The following is a 14854-nucleotide window of genomic DNA, read 5'->3' as shown; positions in this document are numbered from 1 at the left end:
TCCCATAATTCACTGAAATTGGAAAATGTAGGCCTTTCTCCCCTTTCTCTCAAGCCAAGACCTCCTTTACATTAAAAAATCTTGGACATACTGCATGGAGCACTGAGTGTGGTGCATAAACAATGAATGCTGGAACACTGAAAAGAAATTTAAAAATAAATAAAAAAAAAATAAACAAACATACACACACACACACACACACACACACACACACAAAATCTAGGGTCAAGTCTACCAGGCCTAGCTCTTATTACATGAAAGAAATTTCTAGAAATACAAAAAATCTTTTCTCTCTTGGTAATGCTTGGATTTTACTGCTTTAGCTCCATGTCTAGAGAAGTGGTTAATACATAATAGGGAGTGAATTAATATTTGCTGAATGAATGAATGAATGAATGCATGGTCTTGCTTCAGTAAGACAATAGGCTTACACAGCCTCAGACAAAATGTCTAATTTGACAGTCAAAGCTGAGAAAGCACTTTGTATTCCTGACAGTTTTAAATCCCCCACACAATAAAAGTAAAGGGATCTAAAAATCCATTTGCAAATATTTCCAAATTATCATTCTCATTACATACAAATGAATGAATCATAAATGAACAAATGAATGAGTGAACAAATGAAGGAACATGTTCTGAAGGATTGGAAGAGAAACGACATTTTTGTATGTACTCTATCTAGTAAGAGATTTCCCAGGAGATTCTGGGAACATTTTTCTACCCAGTGACCCATGGTACAGCCCATCCTTTTAACAAAGGAGAGGAACAGCGCCCCCCCAAACCCCCGCAAAACCTTGGGACTCTTTGCTAAGCTTTGAGACTCAGCTCAACCATCTACTTAACCTCATGTATTTCAACCACTGAATCTCTGAGAAAGGTTTTTTCCTGTGCTGCTACTATTTGAGATACAACAGAAATAAGAGAGAAACCTGTATTCCCAAAAAGCATACTATCAGTAGTTTAGCACTATCATTCAACCCATTTTTAGATGAAGATACTGAGGCTGAGAGAGACCAAGGGTCACATGCTCACATATGGCCAAGTCAGAAACCGTAGCCAGGTCCTGTATTGCTAACCACCATGCTAGCCTAGTGAAAGGTTCTGCCTGGGAATACTGAACCCTGTTTCTGCTCAGTTATTATATCTTAAGCATGGGCCCATAGTTCTACAGCAGTGTTGTTGAATAGAAATACAATGTGAGCCACATTAGGACTTTTTAAATTTTTCTAGTAGCCATGTTAAAAAGTAAAAAGAAACACGTGAAATTAATCTTAATATAATTCATTTAACCCAATGTATCTAAAACGTTATCATTACAACATGTAATTAATATAAAAATTATTAATGAGATATTTTACATTCTTTTTTTTTTTTTTACTAAGTCTTTGAAATCTGGTGTATTTTACCTTATGACATGTCTAGGCTTGGACTGGCCAATTTCAAGTGCTGAAGAGCCACATGGGGTTAGTAGCTACTGCACCAGACGATATGGCCCTAAAAGGTCTGAGCAGGTAGCAAACGGTGGCACTCTAGATGCTACAGCCCACCGATGACGTGTGTTTAAGGAATATCAAAAGCTGGCAATGGATTGAAAATTTCATAAAAATTATCAAAGTAGACCCAGAGCCATTTCTGTCTGCTGAGAAGTTTGCTGATACAGATGCAAGAGGAATATCTCCTCATACTTCCTACATCCTGGTTGTGGCAGCCATGATTGAAAAATGTATTCTGATACACTGAAAAGAAATTTAAAAAATATATAAAATTTTTTTAAATGAAAAAATGTAGTATAGAGGGAAAATGGAGAGAGAATTTTTGCAACTCAGAAATAAACTTGTAGGCAGTGAAGAGCCTGCTGCACTCTAAAAAAGATACTAAAATTTGAGTTTTTTTAAAAAATTAAAATACTCTGATCATTTTCTCAGTTTAACAATGACAAATAAGACAATCTGAGTTTCCAAACAGCCTATTCTGTTTGTAATACTGAATGATGCAAAGTCATGGTTTACTTAAAAGAAATGCTAGAAGAGAGACGTTAGGGGAAATTTGGCCAATTAATTGTCTTATAATATTAGGGGAATAGAAGGGTAGTCTTTTGGTAAACCAAGTTTCCACTTGGAGGAATTAGTCACAATGAGGAATTTTACAACATTTGGGTCTCACTGTTCAGAATAGGATTCAAACAGTTAAGGAACAAATGATTTAGGAAGTCTTGTGCAATTTGCAAGGATTAATCAGATAACCTATTGGAGTCTCCAGATCTTGACTTTATAGAGTTCTGAAGTGAATCCTGTAGGGTTCTAAAATTTGGGAGGACAGTCTTGCCCCATCTTCATTGACATGATCAGCTGGAACAAGGCACATATCCAAATTTGTCTACTCTCTAATGGTCCATTCTATTACTTATGTATAGTATAAAAGAATTAAATTTAATCATTTTCTGTGTGGCTTGTTCTCAGTTAAAGATAGGCACTTACTGTAGCCACTAGAAAGAGCCTAAACTGTCCACTATTTTGAGGTAGTCTACTCTTCTAGATGTCTATCCAAAATTATGTGTCAAGCAAACTCTTTTAGTAACACTGCCCCTCCCTCATTCCACTTTCATTGCTGGGTCACAAAAGCTCCAGAGCTCTCAAGCCTTGTCTTCAGCAAGAAGTTAGTAAATCTGCATAGAATTATCTCTGCTGTTCTGTCAAGCTGTCAGTCAAATGTCCCTACCATGTAAGATGGACTGCACTAATTACTAGGGTTGTATAGCAAAGTATAAGACACAGTACCTTTTCCTCGAGGGTCTTATGATCTCCCTGGAGAGGCAAGAACCATATAGTTAAAGAAAACTGACAACATGGGGAAATGGGAAGCCATTTCCTCTGCGTAACCTTTGCTGGCTTCTCCACCACTGGCTGGGAGTTCCTTTGGTGCACCCCTGTGGCACCTCTGTGAAGCCTGCCATGGTGCTAAGCACAGTCTTTGATTGCTTGCTTAAGGATCTTTATTGCCCACTTAAGTTTTATGCAGAAAAAGACTACCTATCACGTTAACTGATGCATATCTACTACCTATCCCAGGATAGTAGCAAATATTTCTTTAATGTACACTTAAAGTGAGTAATGCAGATGTAAGTGGGGCAGGAATTCTGAGCCTGGGGAGACTAGAAAAGTTCACCATGGAGAAGCTGGGACTTGAGCTGAACCCCAAAGAATGGGCAGGACATAGAAAGGGGAGGTCCTGGCAGTTGTGGTGACAGTCCACGGAGATGGAAAGGCAAAAGCAAAGCCCAGACTTAGGAAGAGGTAAGGTGGATCCCAGGTGAGTTGAGCAAAAATTTCCCAAGGGAATGGTACAATGCATAGTACAGAATTTTGAAGAAGTAGATTAGGCACATTCATATCCACCCTTCTGTCCTATGTCTACATATGGGAACTTCTATTTCTAGAGTAAATGACTTTCTAGTTAGTATGAAGGGAACGTGAATAGCAGGCAAATTTCTCCTCCCTATTTTATCATTTAATTTCTATATCCTCCATGCATATGTAAACACACAAATAAATTTACACATTCTAATAAATCATTACATTTATTATACCGTAGGAAGCGTTGCCAGGAAACCAGTTGTCAAGCAAAGCTATATTTTGAAGAGTGGGAGGTGTATAATTATCTTTAAATACTTTCTCTGGATAGTAATTACCCCCACCCCCACCCCAGCCCAAATCCATGTGACTCCCCTGAATGGCTGTGCATGGGAACAGCACGTTTGACAGCTACTACCCTGCCTCTGTCAGCCACTCCTTAAGGGGGTCAGGCAGTTCCAGACCCATGGGACAGGCCTGACCTTGTGGCACCCCACATCCCAAACTTGGGAAAAGAGGAGCTTAATCAAGTTCTCAGTATGAAACTGACTCTGAGTCCATTTCTACATACTGTAAAGGAACACAAACTTGAGTCCTTTGGACTCTGAGTAACAATTATCTGTGATTTCTCTAACAAAAGATTAAATCTATTTAAAACACCCTTTGAAACTACAATGTAAGCTATTTAAAGTCATATATGAGTTTGTCCTGCAAATTCATTTTTCAGGAAAAAAATAGTTGTACCCAATTTCTCTATATTATTAATAACCACAATGACAGGAAAGAAGCAGTGTCCTGCCCTGTTGAGATAAGACTCCTCAGTACCAAGAGCTGGCAAACTTCAGAGGAGGCTAAGGACCACCTAGGACCCCTCATCTCATCCTTTGCCCCTTACTTCACCTTCCCCCATCCTCACTCTTACCCAAGGTGGTATGTCAGGGAAGGTAAGCCTCCCTAGCATTTAGAAACTTTAATTTTCTGACCTGGATGCACTTCTTCTCTATGTAGTGGATTAGCCTCAAGTAGCAGATAAGTGTCCCCAACAAAGGGATAGCGCTTCCTGGAGATGGCATTCAAGCACCCACAATGAGCAGAGTCAGATCAGAGCACTATTTGATTCATTCTTTCTTCCCTCCCTGTTCTGCAGGCCAAAAACTAAGTTCTTCCTGCCATTCCAAGGAGACAGTTCTCTTCTTAGATCTTCTTCTCACGTTTCTAATCTCATAATAGATATTAACAAAGATTTGGTAACAGGATTTTCCACAGATATTAGGTAGAAAATACAGAATGAAAATACAAATGAAGTCAAGCTATCTTGATAGGCTGTTTTGGGGGTGGGTGGAGGAATCCATTGCAGCAGGAGTCTACATTTCCAGAAACCTAGAATACAGACTTGAATAGAGCTATTCATGGACTGTTACTCTGAGATGCTGCTTTGCCCCTTCCCACCTTCTTTATTACCCAAACCAGGGTGTTGCCTTCCAGCTGCCTGCTGGGTCTCTCTACACACATGACATGCAAGCACCTTAAACCTATTTCCTGAGCTGAGTGCCCCACCGTTCTCGTTGTAGCAACCTTCCTGCCCAGAGCACTCCTTCTCTTTGTCTGGACCTGTAATTATTAGAGGTACAACTCTTCCAAATCACCCCAGCTAGAAATTTTGGCTGTCCCTTCCATACCTTTCTTTCTTACCCTGCATATCCAGTCAGGCTCAAAGCCCTATTGATTCTGTCTCAAAATAACACTGTCAACTCAGTGTCCTCTTTTCCATTAATAAAGCTACTGCCTTCATCTTCTCTAGCCCAGATGGCCAAAAGAGCATTTCTCATACTTCCCCTGATCTAGAAATTGTTTTGTTGGTTGTTTGGTTTTCTACTGGAAGCTATAAAGTCCTCTACCACAAAATTTAAAAATGTGAGTGACTCCTTGAGATCATCTAGCTTAATGGTTCTCAGCCATGGTTACAGATTAGAACCACCTGGCGAGCTTTAAAAATCTACCCAGCCCCCAGAGAATCAGATTAAGTTAGTTTGGAGTTGGAGTCTGGGTACTGGTGAGGGTTGATGGTTATGTTTTTTAAGCTTCCCCAGGTAATTTTATGTACAGCCAGGATTGAGAATCATTGACCTAAGTCCCTAATGAAGAGACCAAAGGAACATTATATGGACCATGGCCAAGCTTCCAGGTGGCCATGTGCTGCATGCGCTCGGACATAGAAATGTGTATATGTGTGGGTATGTCCGTTTCTTCCGAACAAAGGATCTAAACATTCATGAGATTCTCAAAAGTTTCCATAACCCCATAAAAGCAAAGAACCTCTGATCCAGATTCTCCCATTACACTTTACAGATGAGGCAGCATCTGGGCAAAAGATTGGGCTGGGGGGAAAACCAAGTCTGGCTCTGCCACTGTGTGATGTCTGTCAAGGTACTCAACCTCCGTGGCCCTTAGTTTTCTCCTTCTCAAAATCAGGGTAACACCTGCTTTGCAGGGTTATTTAAAGAATCAAAGAGAAGACATGAGAAGTGGCTAGTACAGTAACAGGCGTGGACTAGTCCTACTACTACCATCACTACTAATAATACTCTTACTTGTGCAATACAATTTTGAATAATATCATTATCATAAAATAAAAATACTTATTTATACCAGATGTATTATATGGCATTTTATCAATCCCCACAATATCCCTGTGAGCTTGACCCTATTCCCTTTTTACAAATGGGAGAACCAAAGCTTAGAAGGGTCAGGGCCACACCCAAGACCACACAAGTAAGTGGCAGAGCCCAGTTAACTGACGGGAAGCTTATCTCCTGGTCACCAGATTGCACTGCTCTGCAGAGGCCAAGTCCACAGTCCAGAGAAAGGATGGTGCCTTTCAGATTGGAAAAATGAATTTCACAGCCACCTCACCCACCCTTCTCTCCTTACTCCCTTTCCAGCCGCTATTGGCGCCGGTGGAATCGGTTCTGTAGAAGAAAGTGTCGTGCTGCAGTCAAGTCTAATGTCTTCTACTGGCTTGTGATCTTCCTTGTGTTCCTCAACACACTCACCATCGCCTCAGAACACTACAACCAGCCCCACTGGCTCACGGAGGTCCAAGGTGAGAGGCAGTCCCTGGTGCTATCCTTCTTTACTCTTGCTAACTCAGCCCTGAATCCCATGGAGGGAATAGTCACAGGCATAAGGTTGATGGGAAAGCCACCAGTGTCCGTGGCTCTTGGCAGGTGCCATGCTGGGGTCACCAAGAGCTGAAGAGCTTGCAAGCCCCACAATAAAATGCAGAGCCTCATTATAAACAGATGTGGTTCTTGGCTGGGCCCACATGGTCTGCCTGCCCCAACAGTCACTATTGTGTCCAGGTGACAAGGACATATGCTATCCTTTATTTGGCTATCTCAGACCCTTGGCTGCCAACTTCCCAGAAGAGATTTTCAATACCTCAGGCCTTACTGTATCCTGCAGATGGGTCTGCTAGAATGGGTGTGGATGAAGTGAGCAAAAAGCCAGGAAGGAGGTCAGTAGTGGCCTGACCCTGAGGAGCTATCCTTCATGAGCATATAGTAGTCATCGCCCTTCCCTGGAGCCCTAAAAGAGGACTTCCCTAGCCAGTGCCTCCACTCCCAGGGAGTCAAGCAGATACGGGGGCTTCATTCCAGAATACTGGAAGGTAGACAGTCTCCCAGTGCATGGGGTAGACTCGGGTGGCCTGCCCCCCTCCTCGATTGGTTTGGGCAGAGGACTCACCTCTCAAAACCTCCCTCCTCATCCCTGAGAAAGCAGCTGTGGGAGTGAAGAAAATCAGCGCTCACAGCCTTTGATGCTTGGTAGATTATGTTTACAGTGATTATAACTAGAGAACCCCTTTCCTGGCCATTTGGCCCCAGTTGTTCTGTTCTGGCAGCAACATAGGGGAAAGGTGTTCTGGCTGGGAAAGGGGAACCCTGGCCTTTTTTCCAGTGGTGATAATTACTGTTTTCTCTCTCCTTCTCCCGCCTCCCTCCTCTCACCCCCATGCTGGGATCCTGCCCCCTCGCCTGAACCCACCAGACACGGCCAACAAGGCACTGCTGGCCCTTTTCACTGCAGAGATGCTGCTGAAGATGTACAGCCTGGGCCTGCAGGCCTACTTTGTCTCCCTGTTCAACCGCTTCGACTGCTTCATTGTGTGTGGGGGCATCCTGGAGACCATCCTGGTAGAGACCAAGATCATGTCTCCCTTGGGCATCTCTGTGCTGAGATGTGTCCGGCTACTGCGGATATTTAAAATCACAAGGTATTTGGTCTCTCATTTCCCTTCGGACCTGGGACTCAGGGAGAGGTTCTTCCAGAAGGCAAAGGAGGCAGAAAGGCCTGGGTGGCAGAGCAGCTGCTATTTCTTGAAAGGTCTATCCTTGGCTCATATACGATGGAGGGGAATTTTTCTTCATTTAGATGGCATATCGTTTAGAAACTCCTTTGGCTGCTGATACCGGAGACAACTCAGTGGCATAAGCAAATTTGGGGTTTGTTCAGTTACATAACAGAAGTGCAGAGGTGGGCAGTCTGGGTGGCTTCAAGAAGGCCTCAGGGATGCAGTCCCCTTATGTCCTTTGCTTTGACAGCCTCAGGACTGCCCTCCACTCCAGGGTCATGAGGTGGCTTCCAGAGATTGAGCCATCATGTTTGAATCAAGGCAGGGAGAAGAGAAGGGGTGAGGGATCAAAGCAGGGGCCTTCCTGGCAGAGTCAGCCCCTTCTAGAACTCTTCTAGACACTTCAACGAAGTCTCTGTTGGCCACCCAACTGAGAAATGTGGTCTTTTTGCTGTGCATGTGCTGCCGAAAATGCAGTCAGGATTCCTTAAGTGGAGAAGGATGATGGCTAGTGTGCCACAGATGGTTCTCACCCCTCCTTCACACATTCACCCCCTCTCCATCTGCCTGTCCATCCACCCACCCAAAGACTGCAGGCTCCCCAACTCTCCAGGTCAAACCGTGATTCTCATGAAGAGGACATGCGCAGGCAGGGGACAGGGAGGTGGGCAGCATGTTCTAAAACAGTAATTTTCAGCCATGTTGAGACCCATTTGGGGTGGTGAAATCAATTGATTGGATCACAGCCACCATTTTTAAACAACTTTATTGAGATATATTTCACATACTATATAATTCATCCCTTTAAAGTGTACAATTCAGTGTTTTTCTATATATTCACAGAGTTTTGCAACCATTGCCACAATTTGGTTTTGGAACATTTTCTTCACCCCAAAAAGAAAGCCATACCCACTCCTCATTGGTTCCCTCTTCCCTCCCAGTGACAACCACTAATTTACTTTCTATCTCTATAGATTTACCTATTTTTGGCAATCCCTATAAATGAAATCATGCAGTATGTGGTGTTTTGTGACTGGGCTTCTTTCATTTAGCATAATGGTTTCAAGATTCACTCATGCTGTGGCATGTGTCAGTACTTTATTCTTGTTTATGGCTAAATAACGTTCCATTGTATGGATATACATTGCGTTTGTTCATTCATTCATCAGTTGATGGACATTTGGTTTATCTCCCCCTTTTTGCTACTATTAATAATGCTGCTATATACATTCATGTTCAAGTTTTTGTACGAAGGTACATTTTCATTTCTCTTGGATATATACCTAGAAGTAGAGTTTCTAGATCATTTGATAACTCTACTTCTAAGATTTTGAGGAACTGCCCAATTGTTTTCCAAAGAGACTACGCCATTTTGCATTCTCACTGGTGGTATCTATGGGTTCCAATTTCTTCATAGTCTCATCTTCAAAGAAAGAATGAAATAGAATAGGAAAATATCAGAAGGCCTCACTTGAACATAAACATTGTTTCATAAAAATCTTTAAGACATATGTCTGAGTTGCAGTATAATATGTATTTCTCACTGTGGGATGTGGTCAAACTTGAAGGGATATGTCAGAAACATGTGGTATGGAGAGGGCTCAAACTCTGGCCCCTAGGGGTACAAGCATCCTCTCCAGAAGAGTCTCTGCTTTGGGATCCCAGCTGACAATAGGGGCACTGGAACCATCAGTTGGATTGTGTTGGGGGGAAAAGGGAATGGGGTCGGCATCTTCCATTCAAAGACCTGGAAGTAACCACACCCTGCTTGATGTATTCTGAACTTGGCTGAGTGAGTAGTCAAGGCTTGCAAAGCTGCCTTTGCTTTGCTGTTCTGCTCATGTCTCTCTCAACAGCTCATTCCTGCAGGGCTGTCTAGGTTCGAGAGTCAAATGAGAGAAAGCATTTAAAGAGCTCAGTTCAGTACCAGGCACAGGGACACTCAAAAGCCAGAGGGTTGATTATTAATCTAATTGTTACCATTGTTGTTACTAGGAGGAGGGAGAGGAGGAGCGCTGAGAGCCATCTAAACACATACACAGTCTCATACTTCTGTTTCTCACCCATGTTCATACTGCATGTCAAGCTCCAAGAGATAGGGCAAAAGGGGTATGGTATGAATAGAACCCAGGAGACATTTCCTCTGGCTGGGGAGATGGAGTTTGTGCTCATGAAATCACTGAAAGAAAATCTAAGGCAGAATAAAATGAGCCAGCAAATGTTGGAATAGGGGGAATACATGCTCTGGGAAGCCAGAAACAGGAGAGAGTCCCTGGAGAAGATTTAATGTCACAGGATGGGTTCCAAGGACATGCAGAATTTAAACCCACAAGTTTAATGCTCTTGAGCAAACACCTCTCTACCTCTCACCCCAGAAAAAGCTCTCTCTAAATGCCCTGAACATCTTGGTATTAAAGAAAATCCTTGGTTTGTAGTAAAAGTAGTAGAAATACAGAAACAATTGTTAACATGCATCAGGACTTACTCTGTGCAGATAGTGTGGCCCGACTGCTTTCACTTGATTCACCCTCACAATAACCACTATTGCACTATTACTATTGATTCACCCTCACAATAACCACTATTGCACTATTACTATTCCCATTTTACAGATGAGGAAACTGTGGTTCAGAGACTTCAGTCACTTGCCCAAGCCACACAAACTGCTCAGGGGTGAAGCTAGGATTAAATAGCAGGTCTGTCTGTCTGACCTCTGGTTCTGTGCTCCTAACCATGACTGTGAACTGTGGAGTTGATCACTAAACTGTCTTGCTGTCTTTATCCCGGAGATATGACTTGGGATTTTTACAAGTTGATTCTTGTTATCAGATATTCATTGATTCTACCCTTTCTTCATTGGGTCTGATAAAAGCAATTTTTAACTTGGAGTTTTTAGTGCCTCCTAAATAAGTCTCAGAAGTCTGTGTGTTTGGGGGTTTATTTTTGCTTCTGTTTTCTAGATTCCTATAGAAAAGAATTCTTGGGGTGCCTGGGTGGCTCAGTGGGTTAAGCCTCTGCCTTTGGCTCAGATCATGATCTCAGGGTCCTGGGATCGAACCCCACATTGGGCTCTTTGCTCAGTGGGGAACCTGCTTTCCCGCCCCCCGCCTGCCTCTCTGCCTACTTGTGATCTCTCTCTCTCTGTCAAATAAATAAACAAATAATCTTTAAAAAAGAAAAGAATTCTTGTTCTTAGATATTGTCATAGCGTCTTGAAGAGATTTGACAGTCATTCTACTTCTAATCAATAACTTATCTATTTCTAAGCTAAAACTATCACCAAGAAGCCATTTTTTAAACTCTTGTCTTTGCAGAAAGCTTCCTGTAGTCCCTCCACGGGAAACTTTGGTGGTATTTTCAGATTTCTACAAAGTCTATAAACATAATAATTTAATTATCTAATTGGAAGTTACTTTGGCAAAGGCCATCATCTTCCCATTTGCAAGCATCCAACCCCTCTAGGGGCTTTTGGAAAACAATACAGAGACTATAACTATGTGGGGAATCCCATGCCCCCTCTGAACCTTATCTCTAGTATACTCTAGTGACCAAGAAAATGCCTAAAATATGGGCTGGGAGTGGACATCATGGTCCCTGGAGATGGATCATCTGTGCATGGTCCTGCTTTCAGGCAAGTATATTTCTCTCTCTTCTTTTAAAACCTCTTGGAGAATACTTTGTAATATCTCATTACTATTTGTATGTTAAAGAAGCATTTTTTACAATGCTTTCTGAACCAGTGATTGTGATTCTCAAACTTAGGTGGACTCATTAAGAGAGCTCATGAAGGATCCCCACCAGTAGAGAATTTGACCAGCAACTTCTAGAGAGTTCCATGCTGGTAGTCCAGTGACCTCACTTTGAGAAGTCCTGGCCTAATTTCCTATTGTTCCTTTGTCCACTTCCCTGTCTTAAAATATGGACTTTTATATATCATTGGAAACCTTGATTTTTTCATCTACACTCTCTACTGTAGCCCTTAACCATGTTAAGATTGTACTTTTGATAGTTCCTGACTGGTAAAATATATAATGATAATAAACTACTATGAATTTAGCAAAGTTTTTAAATTATTTGAATTTTATTAATTCTTATACACCTGTGCACATTTGAAAAGTGGTAATGTACACACGAGGCAAGCTATTTATTTAGAGTGCTGTAATGGTTGGTGTATCCATGGATTCATGGATCCCTTCCTATAATTCCAAGTTTCCCTTCCCTCACCCAGGACGTATGATCTGAGTTTGGAATACTGACCTAGACCAAGAGAACTCCACCATCATATTAAGACACAATGGTATGTCCAGAGCAGTCCAGCAGTGTGTAGCAAGTAATTTGTTATTATAGGAGCTGAAATACCAAAGTTTATGAATGGTTTCTTTTCCAAAATATAAATACAAAAAAATTCAACATTGTTCCTGGGACACCCTCACTCTTGGTCATTTGCATTCCCAGATACTTTTATGAACGGGCAAGAATGGGTTGGACTTACCACTCTTCATGCTGCCTGAAGTCTTCAGTATGTGACAAATATGAATATAGTATATGATGAAAATGAATTATTAGCGTGCTTATTTTTGAGTGTTTGGTCAAAATCTGAGAATACCTTAGAGAGTATACTATGTATATGAATATCATCCATCCTATACGTCTCATTAAAAAAAAAAAAAAACAAGACTGGGAACCCTGCACTGGACTGTAAATCAGTTCATTCCTGGGTGTTAATAACATTAAGAGTGGTAAATTATGGAGTAGGGAAGACAAGATTCCTGCCTCACTGAGAACAGAAAGGCACCCACATGGCCAAAATTTTTGTCATCTTTGGGTACATTATCCATTCCAGTGGGCCCTCCGGCCACGTCATAGATTGAGTTCTTTCTCCTGTTTTGAGGCTTTACCAGGCTCTTGAATGTTGCCAGTTTCAATACCAAGTATGTCTACTCATTGTCAGCCCAGTCTGACTTATCATTCTATGGGGAGGAAGAAAGACCTCAGTTAAACTAAATCTGGACGTGATTCCAATTTACTAATCACATCTCATTTTTTATACAGTTGGTTTTTAAATGCACTGAAATCCCTCCAGCCCTTGCCGTTTTCTCTCTTAAACTTTAAGTCCCTTTCTTTTTCCAACTGCTCTTCCCCTGTGGCTCCCTTCCCAGGCCCTGAAATGTGAGTTTGGGCTGACTCAGCACAGACAGATTTACTGGTGAATCATGATCACATATGGGCTCCCTCCATAGCGCCCCAAGGTGAGAGCCTTTTGCAAATTCTCCAAGCTCTAAATGTCTCCATTTCAATTGCCAGAGTCTGGCCATGAGTATCAGATCCAACCCCACACCACCCCAAACTCCCCATTCTAGCCCTCCTCTTCTTAAGGCACCATGGAGGCTCTGAGCTCCTTAAGGACAATTATTAAAGAGATATGTTTGGCATCTGCCCAGTTTCTATGCCAGGGTCTATGGAGAAGGCAGCTCAGACTCAAGAGCCTGCTCACTGACATCAGCATGAAGGGTGGTTATTCTCTGGGATGGTGACTGGCTGGTATCATGTACTGGGGATTAAGAAGACACCAGTGGTGACTTGAAGGTGTTCCCTCCTTAACCCTGACACATCTGGTACAAGGGCCCACTAGCAGAACTGAGTAGCTCTGTGGTCCAGGAGCTCAAGGGAGCACAATCCCAAGGCAATCCCAAGGTCAACACCGGATAGCATTGCCAGCCTGACCAGGTTACATTCCCCCCAGTAGGCTCCTTTCTCGATGTGACCAAGACCTCTGATGTGAACAGAGAAGATGAGACCTTTGAACTTTTTATCCAAGGCAGGGTTTGACTCTAAAATAAAACCTATAAAATATGAATTCTCCTAGAATGGAGGGAGCAGAGGTAGGTATCACCAGGAACTAAACTGGTAGATTTGGCCTTGGACAACCCTTGTTGTCCCAGACCCTGACCATAATATTATAGAATTCTCTGTTTGGCTCTTCCTGGACAAGCATATGCCTAGTTCAGCCTCCCATCACACTAACCCTTCCAGGCTCTATTGCGTCTTACAGAACCAGGGTCCAACTTTACCAAAGGACTAGTCCTTGCACACCCGCCTTGGATGCCCGTGTAGCTGGCACAGGGAAAGGTGAGGACAAGGCTGAGCTTCCTCCCTGAGTGAGCCTTCTGTGCTTCCTCAATTAACTGATATGATCTGCATTTTTCCTCCCTCCCTTAGGAATGGTGTATAGAAACCTCATATCGCACAGATTTGCAGCAGGAAATTTGCTTTATAGATACTCTACTAACAATAGATCACTGTCACCAACACTGAAAGGAGGTTTGGGTTTTTTGGGGGGGAGGGGTTACCCCTCAGGACAAGAAGAGTTGGGACAGATATAAATTTAGTTATGAACCTCTCTGGAACAGAGAGGAAGGAGGGTGAAACATTTGCAAAGCACCCTAAAGCTATTGTTACTGTTATTGTGAAGATCTTTTATTTATAGCAAGCTCAATGACCTGCTTCATACCTAGAATGTAAAGGACCTGGCCCTGAGCTATTTGAAGCAAAGGTTCACAGGATGAAAGTTCCAGCTCAAGCAAGGCTCAGGTCACTTTCTGCCATTGAAGATGCAGGAGAAGTCCACAGGGCCCAGACAGACTTAGCGCAGGAAGAGTGATGGAGATACAGAACGCCTCCACAGATGGTGGTCACTTAAGCCAAGAGAGACAGAGGGGAAAGGTAGCAAAAGTGAAGCCATAGTCAACGAGAGAGAATTTAGGTAACAAAGAAATAGCTCGGGTAAGAAAACCCTCACATGCACCCTACTTTAAAGAGAGAACAGTGGGCTAGGATGGGTGGGATTGGGGGGGAGGGCAAGACACACTTTGGATAGAATGATTCAGAGTCACAGGAGAACTGGAAAGTTGATCTCGGGATGACTGTGGCCGGTGGAGAGTCAGAGGATGGTGGGGTTGGGGGAGGGGAGTCTCGAATGGTGGGCATGTGCATCTGGGGCCGCGAATCCCCAAATAGGGAATGAAGACTTCTGTGGATGGGAATGCCTGTTACGCTGTTCTGAGGACAAGATACTTTGTTTTCCTCTTTGTCTATGAGGCCCAAGACATTACTTTGTTCTGCTGCTGCTCGCTTTCCTCCAGAGCTCTTT

The 14854-nt window shown here is 42.7% G+C and overlaps 1 protein-coding gene across 17 annotated transcripts in view; it reads left to right on the top strand.

Moving 5' to 3' along the window:
• Positions 1-14854, top strand: part of LOC111159674 (calcium voltage-gated channel subunit alpha1 C) — a 621933-nt gene that overhangs the window by 484580 nt on the left and 122499 nt on the right. For all 17 annotated transcript variants that reach the window (XM_022522246.1, XM_022522244.1, XM_022522241.1 and 14 more), the window contains exons 12-13: positions 6293-6453; positions 7401-7626. In XM_022522246.1, coding sequence (XP_022377954.1) covers positions 6293-6453; positions 7401-7626 — 387 coding nt within the window. The remainder of the gene's footprint in view (positions 1-6292; positions 6454-7400; positions 7627-14854) is intronic.

The sequence above is a fragment of the Enhydra lutris genome, unplaced genomic scaffold, assembly GCF_002288905.1.
Source record: "Enhydra lutris kenyoni isolate GAN:26980312 unplaced genomic scaffold, ASM228890v2 scaffoldscaffold69, whole genome shotgun sequence".
Classification (NCBI taxonomy): Eukaryota; Metazoa; Chordata; class Mammalia; order Carnivora; family Mustelidae; genus Enhydra; species Enhydra lutris.
Note: the sequence above shows the minus strand (reverse complement) of the source record. Positions and strands in the feature narration are given on the sequence as shown.